Source organism: Hermetia illucens, chromosome 2, assembly GCF_905115235.1.
Source record: "Hermetia illucens chromosome 2, iHerIll2.2.curated.20191125, whole genome shotgun sequence".
Lineage (NCBI taxonomy): Eukaryota > Metazoa > Arthropoda > Insecta > Diptera > Stratiomyidae > Hermetia > Hermetia illucens.
The window spans coordinates 83,395,040-83,416,983 of NC_051850.1; the positions used below are offsets into that span (position 1 = coordinate 83,395,040).

At 41.1% G+C, this 21,944-nt stretch overlaps 2 protein-coding genes across 7 annotated transcripts in view; one reads left to right on the forward strand and one right to left on the reverse strand.

The window, feature by feature from the left end:
- The window catches only part of LOC119649858 (calcium uniporter protein, mitochondrial), a 629,226-nt gene that overhangs the window by 28,741 nt on the left and 578,541 nt on the right, over positions 1-21,944 (reverse strand). For all 5 annotated transcript variants that reach the window (XM_038052222.1, XM_038052223.1, XM_038052221.1 and 2 more), the window contains one exon: positions 14,565-14,793. In XM_038052222.1, the coding sequence (XP_037908150.1) occupies positions 14,565-14,793 (229 nt within the window). The remainder of the gene's footprint in view (positions 1-14,564; positions 14,794-21,944) is intronic.
- LOC119649859 lies at positions 3,008-9,168 on the forward strand. 2 transcript variants are annotated; one of them, XM_038052228.1, is made up of 2 exons: positions 3,008-3,062; positions 8,287-9,168. In XM_038052228.1, the coding sequence occupies exon 2, from the start codon at positions 8,521-8,523 to the stop codon at positions 8,911-8,913; it is 393 nt and encodes a 130-aa protein (XP_037908156.1). In that variant the 5' UTR covers positions 3,008-3,062; positions 8,287-8,520; the 3' UTR covers positions 8,914-9,168. The 2 variants fall into 2 exon arrangements, with proteins under 2 accessions (XP_037908156.1, XP_037908154.1); XM_038052226.1 differs by having other exon boundaries at positions 3,020-3,062; positions 8,400-9,168.

Consider the following 21,944-nt stretch of genomic DNA (forward strand, 5'->3'; position numbering starts at 1 on the left):
ACTTGTACTTCCATCGGCCCCTCTCAACTTATAATTCTTAAGTCTATGAATTGCACTGACTTCATTTGAGGGGGTCTCCAACTCGTCGATATTCAAGTTGTTGAGCAGCTCATCAAAATACTCACACCGGCGCTCTAACATCCGCATGCGGTTAGAACTCAGATTCCCCACTTTGTCTCGATAGGATGAGCATCGAGGTGTATATGGCTTCATCCTGCTGACTTGTTGGCAAAACTTTCACGACTCGTGCCACTGTTCCCTGTACTTCACGATTTCACAGACCTATTGATTCTCCCAGGCTTCCATTTTCTGTTTGTGAAATCGCTTCTCAGCTCGACTTACAAGAATGTTAGTTTCTTTGACCGGATGACCACGATGTTTGTGATTGCTGAATTGGTCGATATGCAGCATTCTTCCGTTCCATTGCTATTCAGTAATTATTTCCAATTTTTTGGTGACTGAGGTCAAATATAGTATAGTAAAGGGTAGTATAGGTCCCAGGACGAAATATTGATTAGTATCCACGATGGAGCATAAAACCTGGGAAACACCTGCTGAATCAACACCAACAGCTCTACTCATCATCATCAACAACCGATATCCGGTCTAGGCCTGCCTTAATAAGGAACTCCTGACATCCCGATTTTGTGCCGAGGTCCACCAATTCGATATCTCTAAAAGCTGTCTGGCATCCTGACCTACGCCGTCGCCCCATCTTACGCAGGGTCTGCCTCGTCTTCTTTTTCTACCAGAGATATTGTCCTGATAGACTTTCCAGGGATCATTCTCATCCATACGGATCAAGTGACCCGCCCACCGTAACCTATTGAGCCGGATTTTATCCACAACCGGACGGTCATGATATCGCTCATAGATTTCGTCGTTATGTAGGCTACGGAATCATCCATCCTCATGTAGGGGTCCAAAAATTCTTCGGAGGATTCTTCTCTCGAACGCGGCCAAGAATTCGTATTTCTTCTCGATAAGAACCCAAGCCTCCGAGGAATACATAAGGACTGGCAAGATCATTGTCTTGTACCGTAAGAGCTTTGACCCTATGGTGAGACGTTTCGAGCGGAACAGTTTTTGTAAGCTGAAATAGGCTCGGTTGGCTGACAACAACCGTGCGCGGATTTCATCATCGTAGCTGCTATCGGTTGTGATTTTCGACCCTAGATAGGAGAACTTATCAACGGTCTCAAAGTTATAGTCTCCTATCTGTACTCTTCCCGTTTGAACAGTGTGATTTGATGTTGTTGGTTGGTTGGTTTTCGGTGCTGACGTTGCCACCATATATTTTGCCTTGCCTTCATTGATGTGCAGCCCAAGATCTCGCGCTAATCGCCGCCTGCTCGATCTGGATGATCTGAGCAGTTTGTACGTCTCGGGTCGTTCTTCCCATAATGTCGATATCTTCAGCATAGGCCAGTAGTTGGGTGGACTTAAAGAGGATCGTACCTCTTGCATTTACCTCAGCATCACAGATCACTTTCTCAAGGGCTAGGTAAAAGAGGACGCATGATAGCGCATACCCTTGTCGTAGACCGTTGTTGATGTCGAATGGTCTTGAGAGTGATCCTGATGGTTTTATCTGGCCTCGCACATTGGGTCAGCCTAGTCAGTCTTATCAGTCTTATCATCGGGATACCGAATTCTCTCATGGCCGTGTACAGTTTTACCTTGACTATGCTATCATAGGCGGCTTTAAAGTCGATGAATAGATGGTGCGACTGATATCCATATTCCAAGAGTTTTTCGATCGCTTGCCGTAGAGAGAAAATCTGATCTGTTGCTGATTTGCCTGGAGTGAAGCCTCTTTGGTATGGGCCAATGATGCTCTGGGCATATAGGGCTATCTGAGAGGTGGCGGCATTCAATCAACACGACAAAAGAAGCCCACGTATGTTTGTGAATCGCTTTCCGGGCGCTACTGCTAACTGGATAATGCGCAATCCGTTATCATTGGTATCCTTATGTAAGCTATGGGAGCCAACGTATCGCCTGAATACGGGATCCATCCCTACTTGACTATTGAAATCTCCAAATATGATTTTGATATCCCTTCTCCGGCTCTGCAGTCTCCTCTGTAGGGATATGAACTGTAATGAGGGTTATATTTCTAAACTTGCCTCGCAAACGCAGAGTGCACAGCCTTTCGCGTATATTTTCAAAGCCGATAACAGCAGGTTTCATTTTTTGGCCGACCAAGAAACCTACTCCGAGCACATCGTTTACTCGATGGCCATTATAATATATGGTATAGCGGCTTTTCTCCAGGAAACCGGTCATCGCATCTCTTGCAACGCTGTTACATCAGCCTTATATTGGAACAGGGTATCAGCTAGCTGCTCAGCAGCATTCGGTCTGTACAGAGAGCGCATGAGTCATAGTCGACGAAGCAGATGCCAACCATCTGCAATTCAATAGATAACAATGTCTGTAGTCCTTCCTGGAATAATATCCCATTAGGTAAATAAATCCCCGACCTTCCTGGAATAGTATCCCATTAGATAAATAAATCCCCGACCTTCCAGGAACATTATCACCATGGGTAATAAAAGTCTGAACCCATATAGTAATTAAGATCACAGGTCATAGGGAAACATGTTTTGTATAGTTTCCCTGTGTTAAAGATAAGAACCATGGGTCACAAGGAAATATGTGTTGTATATTTCCCTGTCGACTCATTAGTAAATAAGACGTAGTATTTAAGGAGGTGTAGAAACGGAGATCAGCAGTTCCTCGAGTACTACCAGAGCGTAAGCACTCTGGCCCTCGTGAATGAATAAAAAAGTATAAAACAAATATCGTTTCATTTGTTAACCCATTTGTCAACTGTTATTTGTTAACTGGCGCCCAACAAAGGATTTGAACCTATCCTATTCCTTGATTAATTTTTTCACGGCAAAGTTTTAGCCGGTATAAGAGAGAGTGTATAGTACATGTAATAATCGCGTCGAGTTGCACGGTGTTATAGCAGTGATAAGTGGCATTCTGGCGAGCAATTGAGACAGTTAAGTGTTAGTTATAGTTACCTGTGAAAATACGTCGATGTTAATCCTGTAAGTAATTTTTTTTTTGTAAAACCTTGTAGCTAATATTATCTACTTTGCTCTTATTTCTCTATTCTCTTTTGAAATTTCGTAAACTTCGAAAAAATGTCACTGCGCGCAGATGCCATTACTGACCTTATAACCCGAATCACTACCGAGATTGTATCTAAAATGCAATTTGAAGTGCAAGGGCAAATCAATGCATTAGCCATTGAAAGTCAAAAGATTTCAGCGGAAGCAGATGCCGCCTTAGAAACGCGACTTCAGTATGCACTCCAATCGCAAAAAAATGAATTATCTTCCCAATTTCATTCTGCTATTCCTTCTAAAGAAGTAAAAAAGTACGAAGATGTACAAATTAATGACGCTATTCCATGTGAAATTGCGCTGGACGTTGTAAAAACCGTGCCAGAATTTTCAGGAATAACTGAGAAATACCCCTCTTGGCGACAATCGGCCAAAGCGGCTATTAAGCCTTATGAGAGATACGTTGGATCAAATCGACATTATCAGGCGATTGCAATTCTTCGTAATAAAATTACAGGAGCAGCCGACACTGTCTTGTCTTCCTTTGGCACTCCTTTGAATTTTGAAGCTATTCTAGTTAGACTTGACCATACGTATTGTGATAAAAGACCATTGCATCTCTTAGAGCAGGAACTTTCAACTCTTCGGCAGGGTAAATTATCTATAGTAAAGTATTACGATACCGTGGAAAAACAGCTCACTCTCATAACAAACAAAGCGTTAATGCAATATTCCGAGAACCAGGAAGCATTGCAATTGCTGAATGAAAAATACAGGAGCGACGCACTGCGTGTATTTGTATCTGGATTGAATCGCCCATTAAGCGATATACTGTTTTCCAGCAGACCCGTAGATCTTCCTAGTGCTTTAGCGTTGGCTCAAGAATTGGAAATGAACCAAGAAAGGTCAGCTTTTGCTAGTGCATTCGCTGAACGAAAAACTTTCAATCCAATGACTCGCAAACATTTTCCACAGTACAAGGTAGAGTCCCAAACAAAGAAACAGATTTTACCTCCTCCCGAGCCTATGGATATAGATCCATCATTTTCGAGATTCAATAATGTATCAAATTCTAAAAGAACTCAGAACAGGTATTCGACGACTCACCGACCAAATTTTAATACAAGTGGACCAAATAGAGTGTTCCACCAAAACCAAGTGACAAATTTTTCCCGACAAGGCATAAGAGATCACAACGTACCAATTATAGTGCACAGAAATATGGATCAAAGTCAGCTCAGAATTATCCTAATGTTTCAGATGATGAACAACATTCAAATGTTACTGACCAACTTCATTTATTGAACACTAGCTCTCGACTACCTTTTATTGTGAAAACAGCAGCTAATGGAAAAAGGTTGAAGGTACTTATTGATACTGGAGCTGCAAAGAATTACATCAAAGAACTTTCATTTTTGAAATCTATTAGACCGGTACAGAATCCATTTTATGTTTCATCAATTAATGGGTCAACCAAAATTTCAAAAAAATGCACCATTCACATTCTAGGACAGGAATCCGAATTTTTCATTCTACCGAACCTGGTTGACTTTGACGGAATATTGGGTTATGACTTCCTTAAGGAAATCAGCGCTACTGTTGGTACAGGTTCAAGCTGTATCAGACACCAAAATGGCGTGGAACCTCTTTCCTTTATGGAGTGTGCTCAGGTAAATACCTTGAAGATGGATTATAGTAAAATTCCTGAAGAGGTTCGTTCGGAATTCAGATCAATCTTGAGATGTAATTCTAACGTTTTTGCTGATCCAAACGAAGCTCTACCATACAATACGGCAGTAGTGGCTACCATTAGAACTACGATTAGTGAACCCATTTATTGTCGAACATACCCATATCAAATGTCCGCAAAACAATTTGTTGAGAACTAAATTGACTCCATGTTACAAGCTGGTATCATACGCAAAAGCCGATCACCCTATAACAGCCCTGTATGGGTAGTGAATAAAAAAGGTCTCGACGAATCAGGAAATCAGAAACAACGGTTAGTTATCGACTTTCGTAAGCTGAACGATAAAACTATTTCCGATCGATACCCAATACCAGATATTTCAGTAATTCTAGCTAACCTTGGAAAGGCTAAATATTTCACTACTGTAGATTTGAAATCTGGTTTTCATCAAATACTCTTAGCAGAGAAAGATCGTGAGAAAACAGCTTTTTCAGTCAACAATGGGAAGTATGAATTTTGCCGACTTCTATTTGGATTGAAAAATGCTCCTGCAATATTCCAAAGAGCAATTGATGATATATTACGTGGCGAAATAGGTGTACGTTGTCACGTTTATATCGATGATGTTATAATCTTCTCAGAAAATGCGGAAAAACACATTGAAGATATTGACATTATTTTAAAAAAATTGCTTAACGCTAATATGAAAATCGCAGTGGAAAAATCAACATTCTTTAAAAGCAGTATAGATTTTCTTGGTTTCACAGTATGTCAGGACGGACTGAAAACATCTGTTGATAAAGTTCAAGCAATTCTTCAGTATGAGGAGCCAACCACTTTGTGTTCCCTAAGATCGTTTTTAGGCCTGTCCGGCTACTATAGACGATTTATAAAAAACTACGCTTCAATTGCCAAACCGTTAACGGAAATATTACGAGGCGATAATGGAAATATTGGCACCAACCAATCCAAAAATAGAAAAATAGCGTTGTCCTCAACGGCTAGAGAAGCTTTCAATAAATTAAAAAAAATCCTGGTATCTGAAGATGTAACCCTCCTTTTCCCGGATTTTAGAAAGCCATTCGAACTGACTACTGACGCATCTTCAGTAGCTATAGGCGCAGTTCTTTCGCAGAACAGAAAACCAATTACTTTCATATCTCGCACCCTTAGTACTACTGAAGAAAATTATGCAACTAATGAACGAGAAATGTTGGCTATAGTATGGGCACTTCAAACGTTACGGAACTACTTATATGGCGTTAGTGATCTCACAATATTTACCGATCACCAACCGCTTACATTCTCCATTTCCGACCGTAATCCAAACACAAAACTTAAACGTTGGAGAAGTTTCATTGAGGAATTTTCACCAAAAATTTTTTACAAACCTGGCAATAGTAATGTCGTAGCAGACGCTCTATCTCGTCAGTACATTCAACATCTCAGCAACGGTAATTCCACTGGGAGAACTTGCACAAACAGTGAAGTATCTTTTACTCAGTACATACGGACCGTGTATAAACCGATAAATAGTTTCAGAAACCAAATATTTTTATCACTGGCAGAATCAACCGAAATAAAAACGGCAGCACCGTTCGCCGGCTATCTCCGACACGATATTCAATTTAAGGATTTTCATTCATTATATATGGTTCTTAAAAATGTAATTAACTATAATATTGTAAACGGAATTTATTGTCTGCTTGATGTGCTCGGAAAAATCCAAAACGAATTAGTGGAACTATTTCCATCAGTCCGATTTAGGCACACTACTAAATTCGTTATTGATCTTCTCAATAGTAACGATCAAGTGGAAATCATAGCTATAGAGCATGAAAGAGCACACCGTTCAGCAAACGAGAACTACCAGCAAATTTTAGATAGCTATTTCTTTCCCAAGCTTAGGCAGAAAATTAAGGCTTTCGTGGGAAAATGTGCTATTTGTGCGCAAGGAAAGTATGCAAGACATCCGAAGAAAGAGATGTTGACTCCTACTCCAATCCCCAACTACCCTGGTGAGATCTTGCACGTGGATATTTTTAACACAAATGGTCTTTACTTTATCACATGTATCGACAAGTTCTCTAAGTTTGCCATTGTAGAACGTATATCCTCTCGGTGCATAGTCGATACAAAGAATGTTCTACTCAAGATTATTGGATTTTTTAGGAAACCAAGAATACTGGTTACTGACAATGAACCTTCATTCTGTTCTCAAACTATCGAATCTCTGATTAAAAACAAGTTCAACTTATCTCACTATACCGTACCTGCAATGCATAGCGTAAGTAATGGTCAAATAGAGAGATTCCATTCAACACTTGCTGAAATTTCGAGAACTTTGAATATGGAGAACCACACCGATGACACTGAGGAAATAATATTAACAGCCGCCATCAAATATAATGGTTCAATTCACTCCGTAATTAAAAGAAGACCTGTAGACGTCTTATTTTCCCTACCTGAAAAGGAAATTAAGGAAGTAAGATATCTCCTCCAGAAAGCTCAAGAGAAACAATGTCAAATCCAGAATAAGAAACGGGTATCCCGTGAATTCCACGCCGGTCAAGAAATATTTGTTAGAATAGACAAACGGCGAGGAACAAAACTGACTAGGAGATACGTAAAGAAGATTGTTCAAGAAGATTTAGGGATAACTGTAGTAGGTGATGGCAAAAAGATTCACAAAGATAATATTCGATAAAAATCTTTTCGGATTACTATTCTTCACCACAACCAACGCACGACTATTGGACTTCTCAACGGCTATGTATATACCTTTCCGGAAGGGTAACGTCACGATTTACCAAGAATTTATTTATTTAATACACACCGTGAACCTAACCGAATTCGAAGTAATCACAGAAAATATTCAGAACTTTGAAAAGCTATTTAAAGTTAAAGAAGAAAAAGCATCTCTTGAAGCTGATTTTAACGAAATTACGAAATTACTAAACTCCTTGCGATTCCACAAACAAAAAAGATCAATTGATTTCATAGGCTCTGCATTGAAATTTATTACTGGCACTCCTGATCATAGTGACTGGACAATACTTCAAGAAAAACAATCTAGATTGCTTATAGCGGAAAATCAACAAATTGAGACCAATACAGAACTCAATGCAAAAATTAACGAATTAACCACTCAAATTAATACGATTCAACGTAATTCCATTAGGGTGGAAAATTCTGCAAGATCCAGCCTATTTCAACTAATCTCAATAAGAAATGAAAGAGCAATAGGTCTATTAGATAATGTCGTCTACTCGGTTACTTTTGCACGCTTAAACATTGTAAATCCTATTATTTTAGCAAATTATGAAATAAGAGATTTGATTAATTCAAAACGTTATTAATCTAAATGATTTAATGACAGCCTCACAAGTTAAAGTCTATTCCGACGAAAGCATATTAAAATATTTAATTAAAATTCTAAAAATTGAGGAAATCTGTCCATTAGTAAAAATTTCTCCCGTAGTTCATAATAATACTATTCTAAATCTGCTTAATCAGCATATCTCTACGTGTGAGTCAGGAAACCAAGCATTAAGAAATTGCAAAGAAGCCTTAAGTTTATCTATCTGGCAGAAGTATCCCTTCGACCACTGTTTAGTGCAGATTTTCAGTAACGCCACAGCCACGTGCAACACCACGACAGCCCACCACATTTCACCAATTGTACAAATCGACGAGAATACAATACTCATCAACGACAACAATGCAAGGATCATCGAGAACGGTAGCGAGATGACTACTAACGGAACTTTCCTCCTTATTCACTCGAATGACGTACACATAAATGTCACGCTATATCCAGTGACATCCAGGAAGCCGACAATGGAACCACAGACACCGAGCGTTTTCAACCTAAAGAATTTACAAAAGATCGATCAAATGACAGACCAGTTTGAAGCAAACAACAAAAAACAAAAAAAAAAAACAAGTAACTGGCTTGCAGCTGCTATTTTCGGATTCACAATGTTGACAATGACGGGATCAGTGTGCTACTGCAGGTACAAGCGCCGCGAGAATCATGAGGTCATCATACCCCCAGTCCAATTCAACAACGACGAGAGAATGCAGCTCATCCTGAAAACCATCAATACCAACTTGCAACAGATTCGGGATGAATCTGCTTAAGAGGGGGAGTAGTCATAGTCGACGAAGCAGATGCCAACCATCTGCAATTCAATAGATAACAATGTCTGTAGTCCTTCCTGGAATAATATCCCATTAGGTAAATAAATCTCCGACCTTCCTGGAATAGTATCCCATTAGATAAATAAATCCCCGACCTTCTAGGAACATTATCACCATGGGTAATAAAAGTCTGAACCCATATAGTAATTAAGATCACAGGTCATAGGGAAACATGTTTTGTATAGTTTCCCTGTGTTAAAGATAAGAACCATGGGTCGCAAGGAAATATGTGTTGTATATTTCCCTGTCGACTCATTAGTAAATAAGACGTAGTATTTAAGGAGGTGTAGAAACGGAGATCAGCAGTTCCTCGAGTACTACCAGAGCGTAAGCACTCTGGCCCTCGTGAATGAATAAAAAAGTATAAAACAAATATCGTTTCATTTGTTAACCCATTTGTTAACTGTTATTTGTTAACTCATGTTCCATGAGCAAATGCGCAAATCTTTAATCCGTTGTCGTTGCCGGGTTCGTCGTTGTAAGATCCATCCTGTCCGTGGTTCCTTTCGTGGCTTCGTAACATCGATTTTCCGTGTAGGGTTGTCATTTTGTACATTTTGGTACATTTTGTCCCGTTTTTAGGCGCAGGAGGCTCGCTTTCATCGTTCTCCGCCTGTAGCTTTTCACAAGGAAAGAACTCCCAGCGATTACCACGTGGAGGTGGAGATAGGGTTTGGTAGTAGAGGTGTTGGTGTTGGTTCAGCAGGCGTTTCCCAGGTTTTATGCTCCATTGTGAGTACCAATCCACGTTTTGCCTTGGGACCTATACTACCTATACTAGGGGACGAAAGGTACTAAGTGGTCCTTCAGGTTGGGGGTTGGGTAGGGCTGGCAACTTTACACGGAAAACCGATGTTACGAAGTCAAGGAAGGAGCCTCGGACAGGATGGATTTCAAAACGACGAACCCGGCAACGACAACAGATAAACGATTTGCACATTTTCATATGGAACGTGCGCTTCCTGTACAGACCGAATGCTGCTGAGCAGCTAGCTGATACCCTGTTCCAATATAGGGCTGATGTAACAGCGTTGCAAGAGATGCGATGACCGGTTTCCTGGAGAAAAGCCGCTATACCATATATTATAATGGCCATCCAGTAAACTATGTGCTCGGAGTAGGTTTTTTAGTCAGCTAAAAAATGAAACCTGCTGTTATCAGCTTTGAAAATATAAGCGAAAGGCAGCGTTTGCGAGGCAAGTTTAGAAATAAAAGCCTCATTACAGTTCACACCCCTACAGAGGAGACTGCAGAGTCGGAGAAGGATACCTTCTACGAGTCAGTTGAGCGGACCCTCGAAGCCTGTCCAAGTATAATATCAAAATCATATTTGGAGATTTCAACAGTCAAGTAGGGACGGATCCCATATTCAGGCGATACGTCGGCTCGCATACGTTACATAGGGATACCAATGATAACGGACTGCACATTATTCACTTAGCAGTGCCGCGCGAAATGGTAGTTGGAAGTACCGGGTTTGTGCGGAAAGCGGTCCACAAACATACATAGCTCTCTCCAGATGGGACCACTTTCAACCAAATTGCCCACATGTTGATTGAACGCCCCCACCTCTCAGCCTGGATGAATGTAAGAACATATAGGGGGCCAATATAGACTCGGATCACTATCTCGTTGGCTTGGTGCTCCGAGCTAGAATTATGACACCACCTGCAATCCCCTCTGACAATTAGGTGAGAGTGAATACTGAAGCCATTCACAATACAGCCCTCCGCAACACCTAATGCCGCAATAACCAGAGTCAACAGAGATTCTGGAGATGGAGCATCAACAAATGATCTTCACAACCACCTGAAGAAAGTTATCCTTGATACGGCCACGAAGATACTTGGTCCCAGTCGCAAAAAAAGTCGGAACGGCTGGCTTGACGATGAATGCAAGCTAGTTACGGGACGGAAAAGTGCTGCATGCCGAGTAATGTTGCATTCTCAAAGAAAGCGGGCACACACACAGACTTACCACGGACTCAGTCGAGCGGTGATGTGACTTCACAGACGAAAAAGGAAGGCTGGGAGAACCAACAAGTCTGTAAACTGGAAAAGTTCAGGGAGCAACCGCACCAGGCGCGGAAGTTTTACCAACAGGTCAGCAGGATGAAGTCTTATACACCTCGATGCACATCCTGCTGAGACAAAGAGGGAAATCTGATAGAATGGGCATATTGGAATGATGGGTTGAGTACTGTGATGAGCTACTGAACAGCAGAACATCGACGAGTTGAAGGCCCCCCAAGTATAGGAGAAACAGTTCGTGCAATTCATCGGCTTAAAAATCATAAGTCGCCAGGAGCCGATGGAATTACAGCTGAAATAGTTAAATATGGAGGTGACCAGTGACACCAAGTGGTTCATCAACTTGTGCTCAAGGTATGGGACAGCGAATCAATGCCTGACGATTGGCAAAGAGGCATTATTTGTCTCATACATAAAAAGGGATATATCACACAGTGCAGCAATTATAGAGGCATCACGTTGTTGAGTACCATCTATAAGATATTCTCCGCTATCTTACTAGGCCGGATAGCCCCATACGCCCAGAATATCATTGGCCCATACCAAAGAGGCTTCACACCAGGCAAATCAGCACCAAATCAGATTTTCTCTCTACGGCAAGCGATGGAAAAACTTTTGGAATATGGATATCAGTCGCACCATCTATTCACCGACTTTAAAGCCGCCTATGATAGCATAACCAGGGTAAAATTGTACGCGGCCATGAGAGAATTCGGTATCCCGATGATAAGACTGATAATACTGACTAGGCTGACCCTGACCAACCATTCGACATCAAAAACGGTCTACGACAGGGAGATGCCCTATCTCGCGTCCTCTTTAACATGGCCCTCGAGAAAGTGATCCGTGATGCTGGGGTAAATGCAAGGGGTTCGATCCTCTTTAAGTCCACCCAAGTACTGGCCTATGCTGACGATATCCACATCATGGGAAGAACAAGAGAGACGTACAAACTGCCTTCATCTAGATCGAGCAGGCGGCGTGAGATCTTGGGTTGCACATTAATGAAGGCAAGACAAAAAATATATGATGGCAACGTCAGCATCGAAAACCAACCAACCAACAACATCAAACCGCATTGGTCAAACGGGAAGAGTACAGATAGGAGACTATAACTTTGAGACCGTTGATAAGTTCTCCTATCTAGGGTCGAAAATCACAACCGATAACAGCTATGGCGGTGAAATCCTTGCAGGATTATTATCAGCCAACAGAGCCTATTTCAGCTTACAAAAACTGTTCCGCTGGAAACGTCTCACCATAGGGTCAAAGCTCTTATGGTACAAGACAATGATCTTGTAAGTCCTCATGTATTCCTCGGAGGTTTGGGTTCTTAGCAAGAAAAATTGGGAACTCTTCGCCGCGTTCTAGAGAAGAATCCTCCGAAGAATTTTTGGACCCCTACATGAGGATGGACGATTCCGTAGCCTACATAGCGACGTTATCGTAGATACCATGACCGTCAGGTTGTGGATAAAATTCGGGTCAATAGGTTACGGTGGGCGGGTCACTTAATCCGTATGGATGAGGATGATCCCACCCGGAAAGTCTATAAGGGCAATATCTATGGTAGAAAAAGAAGACGAGGCAGACCCTGCCTGAGATGGAGTGATGGCGTAGGTCAGGATGCCAGACAGCTTTTAGGGATATCTAATTGGTGGACCTCGGCGCAAAATCGGGATGTCAGGAGTTCCTTATTAAGGCAGGCCTAGACCGGATACCGGTTGTTGCGCCATTGATGATGATGATGATTTTCATATACCTGAACAGGGTTTGAAGGTTTTCCGCTACTGGAGCAAGTTATTCTTTTCCGATTCTTTAAGAGTGTAGACGTTAATGAGGGTTATATTTTGGAAACTGGCTCGTAAGCGTAGGGTGCATAGCCGTTTCCTTATGTTTCTGCTGGCATTCCGAAGGTAAGGACACCACTGAGACTGTAAAGAATAGAGGCAGATTAGTCATGATGATACAGAGTATTCAGCAAAAGTGGTGAGAGCTTGGCTGTACTCAATAAAAGTTTGAAAAAGTCCATGGGAACTGACAGGTGTAAAAATGAGAAAGAATTGTAGGAAAATGTGCAGGAATTATGACGCAGCATCTCTAATGGAGTTTGTGCTAAATTTGCCGATTCGATATCGTAGCTTCTTTCTTTTTTTCTTCTAGGCGAAAAACTGCTTACAATCAAAGAAGTTTCGACTGAATACTAATAATATATATTTATTTTATATTTAAAGTGAGAAAACTTATTATTCATCCCAATATTTTGTCCACGCCGAGTTTGGTACATTTAGATTTTCTATTTTGTTGTGTCTGTTGAATTGAAGTTAATAACAATTAAAAGGAATCTGAACATTTGACTTAAGATATGTTGAGTTGCAGTAAATTAACGCGAAATAGGCACCTTTTATAATGACAGGATTTCCACCAAATGTTCAAATACCGTGATGCATATTATTCCTTGCATTTTTTTGTATTTCAAAGGTAAAGTAAACTTATATTTGCAAAATATGATAACATACCATTATTAGCTTTAGTTGGCTAGATATCAGGATGGATATGCCCAGGTCTTATAAAAAGTCGCCATCAATTACATTTCCGTCCCCTAAAAGTTCGGAGCAAAGTGCATGTGACAGGCAAACAGACAAGCAAACAAACGAACAGGCAGACGATTAAAAAGGCAGTAAAGCGGTTCTGTTTAGGGGGTCATCCCGCGCAAAGGGTGTTTTTCGATTTTTTTTGGGAAGAACTGGATAAAGGTGCGAATACGAATTTTTCACCATATATTTATCGTTACCTTGAGCATGCGTAGTAATTTTCCCAGCCCCATAGAATAGTTCATTATTGGAAAAAAAGGTATTTTTCTGCTGCCACTGCTAGAGGGCGCTGTGATCATCTTAAAGAAAATATTGAAAGCTAAATTTTTGGTGCTTAGTTAAACTTTTTTTTTTGTGAATTTTGGTGTATTTCAAGGCTCCTTTAATGAATAAAAGAACAGCTACTGAATGAATCGGAATTATCCTGGAATGCGATTTTCGATCATAAAATCTTAACTGACCATTAATTTGCTATACCTAGTCCACAAACTTTAGGTTTCTTAAAGATGGATGGATCGATAAATTTACACTTTATTACGATGATCGACATAAAGCTGTCATGCGACATTTTACCTGTTTATTTCCGAACGACTCCGAATATCAAAAAATCATTTTTTCCATATTTTCTACACTATATCTAGATACAATTGATGCTAAAAAAATTGATTCCTCGGATCCGACACACGGGATGACCCCCTTAAGATTTTGTTTTCCACAAAATCTTTAAAGAGAGAGGGGGAACCTTTTATAAATAGTTATCAAAGTATTAAGAAATGACGAATGCGTAAAGAACCATAAAAATAGAGTCTAATTCGAACAAAGGGAGCGGAGTCTTACGTTGTTGGATCGTATGATCAGAGAAAAAAACCAATTTTGCTTTTATACATATTGTATGCTTGTGTGGCTTAAACAAAAAAAAATTATCAAATAAAATATATCGAAAAAGTGTATTTTGTGGTGAACTTACCAAAAAGGTTCATTCATTAAGCTTTCTATTGAACATGTTGACGCTATTCGTACTCCTTCCTTATTAAGTATTACGGCCCTATCAATTCCGCGATCTTCCAGTCGAAGCATATGAAGAAAATCTCCCACGTTATGTGAAACTGGTTTCAAGGCAAAACGACATTTTTCATTCCGACTTGGCAGCGGTACTGTTACGTGCGGCAATCCTTGTATATAATTAACCGACACTTCTGCAAAGAGAAACATAAAATATAAAAGATTATTTTGTAGAAAAAGATTTGTAATATGTAAATATATTCAGAAAATAGAGGAGTTATGTTATCACAACATGCACTGGCGGACAAATATTTTCTGGTTAGTTATGTCTTATGTAACTATGGTATACTTTGAAGCTAAAAATTCGGAATACAACAGCACAGCAGGTTTCTACATTTCTTCTTCCCCTTTAGTTGCGGTTGTTAGTGCGACATTATAATGACGAATGATAATCCTTTCCGCTTGAAGTGAAGAAAATCCGGGAGTATATCCTTGTTGAATTACTCAAGCAGTCATAAATGTAAGGTTCTGAATTATGAAAGAGGCAGTTACCTTGTGTGATTTAGTCTCCCCTGGGTTCGGAATGAGTATTCTATAGATGGGATGAAATTCTGAGGTAAACTTTTCCTGAGTTAGATTTATCTTATGAAATACGCGAACAGTACTGCATAGACCTAATCTGAATGGAGTTGAGAGCCTTTTAAATCACCATCTAGCATCTTAACCGATCGTTTTTTCGACCGATTTTTGGTCGTTTCCATCGACTTCGATGCGCCGTCCAATCTCTCGTTGTAACCCCACGTCGATTACGGATGTCATCATGACATGTTATGACACTAGTACAGTGCAACACCGTGTTCTCCATTACAGCGAGGCACCGTTGCTTCTCTTTGGTAGTCGACCAGTCAGAACCAAAGAGTCCCATAACGCACAAATAATAATCCTTGTTTACTGTCTGACCTTCTAACAAAAATTCATAACACAAGTGAGATCCATGAAAATTGTGTGCATTGCCTTATTTCCACTAAAAGTTTCATAGTTTTCTTCTCGATGTCGTAATTCAGAGCATTCCATTCACACTGGTGATGTCTTGATTGCGTACTAGGCTTATGAAGGCTTAAACATAATTATAATGCGTGCTGAATGCGAGGAAAGACGTGGAACGCACGCAGTATCAATGTACAATGAAGATTTCAGGTCGGCAAAGTTCGTTCGGTGGTCAAGGTATAGGTCCCAGGGCGAAACATGGATTGGTACCCATGATCGAGCATAAAAGCTGGGAAATGCCTGCTAAACCAACAACAACAGCTCTGCTACCAAACCCTATCTCTACCTCCACGTGGTGAATCCTGGGAGCTCTTTCGTAACGAAAAGCTGCAGACGGAGAAGGATGAAGGCGAGTCTCCCGCGCCTAAAAGCGGGACAATTCGTGCCGACTGGTCCTCCAGGTTGGTGGTTGGGTAGGGCTGATAACCCTACACGGAAAACAACTTGTTACGAAGCCACAACAGGAGCCTCGGACTGGACGGGTTACAAAACGACGAACCCGGCAACGACAACGGAATAACGATTTGCGCATTTGCTCATGGAACGTGCGCTCCCTGTACAGAGATGAAGCTGATGAGCACCTAGCCGATACCTTGTCCCAATATAGGGCTGATGTAACAGCGTTACAGGAGATGCGTTGAACAGGGACCGGTTTCTTGGAGAAGAGCCGCTACACCATATATTTTAGGAGGTTTCCTAGTCAGCCAAAAAATGAAACCTGCTGTTATCGGCTTTGAAAACATAAGCGAACGGCTATGCACTCTCCGTTTGCGAGGCAAGTTTAGAGGGTGAGTTCGTGTGACACACGGTCAAACGCTTTCTCTAGATTCAGAAATGCAATGTAAAGAGGGTGATGCTTGTCACGGTGTTTCTCCATGAGTAAAAGCGCAGCGTGTATTGCGCCAGTTTTCGACAAATCCGACTTGATTCACGGTTATTCCAACGATTTCGCGAATACCGTTGTCGTGAATGCTTTGAAAAATCTTCATGGTATGGGAAGGTAACCGGATCGGACAGTAATTTGAACATTCTGTTGGACTACCTTTCTTTTTCCATATTGGAACAGTGGTACTTTCTTGCCAGTCAGCTGGTGTTCTTCCTTCCTTTAACCCGATTAAAGAATTCACTGAGCCACAGTGTTGGGTCTCAGCTCTTCGCTTTTTAGAGCTCAGATGCGATCTTGTCAGGTTCTGTGGCTTTCCCCAATTTTATTCGTTTTTCTGAACCTCGACTTCAGTTGCGCTGACAGTGAGTCTTTGCGGGTTTAACGTGAGCACATATCTGGAAGACTTAATCCTATGGTCTTCTTAAGGCACGGATTGATTTTATGACCACAATCAGAGCCCCTTTGTGACAAGCAACGACGGTACCAGCCTATACCAAGTGGATGGCTTAGCATTCATATTGGTGGATGCAAGACCTACCTAAATCTCTGCCGAACTAAGGCGCACGGCACCCGTGTTGAAATTCAACACCACGCCGAGGCCCGAAGGTCTCTTCTCGCTTGAGCATAACCAACAATCCCCACGAAGCTCCCACTAGGAGGCCAATCGCAAACGACCGAGCTGTACTCACATACAACGGAAGTTCACCCGAAGTATGAGAGTCCAGGGGCTATCCCGGTTCCTATGGTAGCAGTATACCCCTGGTGAGGTTTCGTGACCACTTCAGATGAGTCTCTGTGCAGACTCGGGTCTGATCGCCCTGATTAGGCCTTTAGAGCATTCGCCTACTGCATCACGGCCACTTGGTTTTGGTTCAGCCGACAGGGTTGCCGCCCCGTCTTCCTCACCGCCACCTCTGACCACCAGTTGCGTTGACAGGTAGAATTGCTTCAAATGTCGGCAATGACTGTGGAAGTCGAGGATGAGCAAATTCTTCGGTTGAAATCTGCTCGAAGTATTCTCGCCATCAATCTGTTGCGGCTCGACGGTTGTTATGCAAAGTACCGTTCTTGTCATTAACGCAACAGAAGTGTTTTATATCCTGTGTACGTTCGGCTTGGCTTTTAGCAAGTCGGTACAGATCTCTTTCGACATCCCGAGTGTCCAGTTTATCATGATGATTTTTGTAATGTTCCGCTCGGGTGAAAGCAACCGCTTTCTTTGCATCCCGGTTGGCATTCTTATAAATTTGCCAATTGGCCGGTCAATTGGCCGATCGTCGAGAAATTTGTTGTAGAGGTTTTCATTTCACGGACCTTCATTTCAACATCGTCATTCCAAAGCCAAGTATCTCGGTTGATGTATCGCTTATCCGGCTTGGTGACCCCGAGGGTTGGAGAGGCCGCATTGTGGATCGTGTCTTTCATTTGATGTGTGAGTGAAATCATTTCTTCTCACGAAATCACCACCATTTAATGCGCCGCGGGCCAGCGGGTTCCTTACGCTGCTTTATCGGTGGCTTAATTCACAAGACGGCAATCAATGGCCGATGTTGAGGTGCAATGGTATCATAGGGAACGGCTTCACAATCAGTGACAGTGGTAAAATGTTGGCGTCTTCTGAGAATATAGTCGATTTGCGTTTCACTGTTCCCACTGTCAAATGTAGGAAGATGAGACAATCGTTTGATGAATCATGTATTCATAAATACAAGGTCATGGATGTTCGCAAAATCGATTATATGCTCGTCACCCTCATTGCCCGCTCCGAACCCCTTTCCCCCATGGCACCTGTTACGGTCTGTCTTTTCACCCACATGACCATTAAGATCGCCGGCAATGATCATATAGTCGTCAGCAGGCACGTGACAAATCTTTTCATCGATAAGTTGTCAGAAGCCATTTTTCTCGGCATCAGGTCGACCTGTCTGTGGTGCGTAGTGAAGAAGTGAATAGTGCGATCAGCTGATATAATGGTAAGCTTCATCAGCCGAACATTAAATCGTTCGACTTCTTTAATGGCATCACGGAAACCCTCTGAGACGCCAATGCCAATACCATATTGAGTGCGTGGGCTACCAAAATAGAGAAGTTTGTAGCCATTTTTACCACGTTCGCGTTCAATATCGCAGCTTTTGGAACCAGAACATCGGGTTTCTTGCAGAGGGCAGATATCAATCCGCCTTTTCCGAAGGGCTCTTGCGAGTTCCTCGGTCTTTACAGTTAGCGGACCGACATTTAGCGTACAGACACGTATTTGTTTTGTTCGGACTAACTTGTTCACGTCCTGATGCCGTCCATGCGTCAAGAACCCTCGCCCATTTCTCGACAGGACCCGAGCCCGTCCTGCCGCGTCGACTGAGGTGGACGCCCTAGCATTTCTCCGAGGCTTGTTACTCAATCCGATCATCATGTTTGTAACGACATTGTATATATTTGCTTGGTCGGCCTGACCAAGGAATGCGATTTGATTATAGTGCAATGGGTACACAATGTAAAGATGATAAGCTTTTGCTCTACTCTAATACATGAAATTCGTTTACTCTGCCTTAATTATGGCTTTCCTAAGCTTTTAATATCTAATAAAAAACGCTTTACTTTTATAGCAAGTTAATTTTCCAGCGGTAAAACGACATGTCCGTTTCCACAATTATTTATGAAAACAAAAATCAACTAGTTCTCTAATTGAATTCAAGTTTTCGCTTCAAAATCTTTTGAAGAGCCATTGACAGAATATTACTTTATTGACGAATAAGTTTTTTGTCAAGTCAGAGGCTCTTTTATTTTCCATAAGTTATGGAATACTTGCGACTTTCTAATCTTTCCAGTGAATTTTAGATTGTGAATTTTATGCAACCGCATATATCGTAAAAATAGAGTAATTTCAGCAAAAGCCAACGTTTTATGATTATGCTGGGTTAAGCGGCTGGCGGAAATGTCGATTCAATTTTAAGTGTCCAACTTGAGGAGAGTTCACATATGATATACATACATACATTCCTCTTCACCTGCACGAAGTGAACTATAGTCCGTGTTTATGTGCTCTTTATTTCAACAGTGTTGACAACAACTTAATGGTTTTACTCACAGTTAGATACTAGATAGCTAAGTCACCCCCCCTTGCCCCTCAAAGGGGGAAATCAGTGCGAGTACACACGATTTCAAATTGTTTTGCCCTTGAGCATGAGCGAGATGTACCGAAAACCCGATCAGCTGTGTTTGACATCGCGCCCGGACTTGCCAATGTATTGGTGAGATTGGCAAGTTTTTGCTTATGTATAACTTTTTGCTATATGCGTGAGCACGCCGTAGTACCAGAATAGCAAAAGCTCACCGATCTCTCTCTTACCAATACGATTTGACGAAGATTATGCATTTTCCTTGTTTAGCGTCTCTGATGTGTACAGATAAGCTTCTGCAAGCACATTTGCAAGTGGGGTCATTTTTGTAAGGGTACTGCCTATAGTAGATCTACTGTGGTTTTACTATAGCTAAAAGAGTCATAACATAGATACTTCCTTAACTCATATAAGCCAGGTGCATGTATGAAATCTATGCGAAGAAGTGACGGGGAAAGATGAAAATGACCTTCGCACTCATACAATCTGTATGTAGTTCAAACCAAATTCCTGTTAAACTTTAAAATTGAATGCAACCTTATATCATAAAATCAGACTGACTGCAAAGATAATAGGTATAGATAGACGGAATCTGGGTGAAAACAAAACCTTATTAGAATCAGTTTTTTGTCTGGCTGTCACACGCACTTTTCTCGAAAACACAGCTATTGAGGCGAAATTGGTGGGCAATATGAAATCGTATGTATACAGTGAATGGCAAGCAAAGAGGGGGCATACAATTTTGTTGTTCCGAAAATTGTCATGTAGGCCACCAAATGGAACGTCTCAGTCGGTATTTTACCCGTTAAATACGATATTAGTTGTGAAGTAGGGTAACCCCACTGCTGAAGTAAGGCAGGGCTCATTTTTAGAAACAACGCAGATGAACAATCGTGCTTTCTTCTTTTTCTTCAGCCTTTGTTCCGTTCACAAGCGTGCTGGGCGATTTTAATATAAAATCTAGGTTTTACATACATCCTATTTTGATGTCTGTTTGAATAAAGTTGATAGGAGTAATTGCATAATATTATATTTCAACGACGGGTGTGGTGTCCAGATGGTTGTGAGTCAGCCTTCCGATCTCATTACCTCGAGTGCGAATCCCGCTCGTCTTGGACATTTGTGTTCGTATTCGTGTTGTTCGCTGCTGGAAGTTTATCAGTTGCACACCATTAACTGTGGTGATAACCACCAAGCCAAAGTCTTATTGAAACCAGAGACTGCGTACCCTATACTGCTCAAAGGAGTGAACAGAAGAAATGCATATTTTTGAAATTTGCTGGAAAATCTCTCCCAGGATTCATCCTAAGATTACATTAGAAGATCATAGAACATAGTATAAGACACGATATTGGGAAGTCTGATGGGAATCGTACCCATGAACGTGTTATTAACAAACTTATAACCAGTCAGAGATGCTATTTTAGTGAGGTCAATATTGAATTAAAGTGAAACAATTGACATAATAAAGCCCATATACTTAGTACTCCCATAAATGTTGTTACAAACTACAAAGATTATAATAATAATATTTATTGTCAATATACTGAGGAATAAGCAAATGAAGAACATTGCTCGATGTATGCCTCTAGATCCAAGCTTTGGGACATTTGGGCCAGTCATCTACCGCAGTCCACACTATGTGTAAAGAAAAATTTTCCAATGTTCGGTTTAATGTTTTCTTAAGCGAGTTGATATTCGGATGTCGTTTTGTGTATACTATGCCCTTTTAAACAGACCACAATTTGAAGTGTAATGTATTAAGATTTGGACTAGCAGAAGGCCAATTGTCCGCAGTAACTAAACCGGGGTTTCGGGTTTGAATTGAACGAGCCTTATGCGCAAACCCTTGTTGACACCTCCAATACTAATTTTTGAAAAGGCTTGACTGAGTGGTTCAACAATGGCTTATAAAATACCTGTTAGGTCTATTGCTGGTGATGGTTTCACCCCTTTTTCACAGAAACGAGCGCTTATGACGCCATTACCTAACATCCTGATAAATCATTGCGCCTTGAATTCTTGATACTAGTTGTAAAGCTTCTTTGGCTATCGTGCATAAACTCTGTCACTTGTTAAATGACTCTTCTACGGTGAAAACTTTTTCGTCAAAAAAAAAGAGAATCGTTTGATGCTTGTTTCCTGCGTAATCTTGTAGAAGCCTTTTGCAATTTACTACCCTAATTTTGATTAAGCCCTTTGTCAGTACGTCTTTTGTAAGCTAACCTAACTTTCGTTGATTATCAAGTAGTGCTAATCGAGACCTTTCATTTGATACCCAACATGACTATATTCG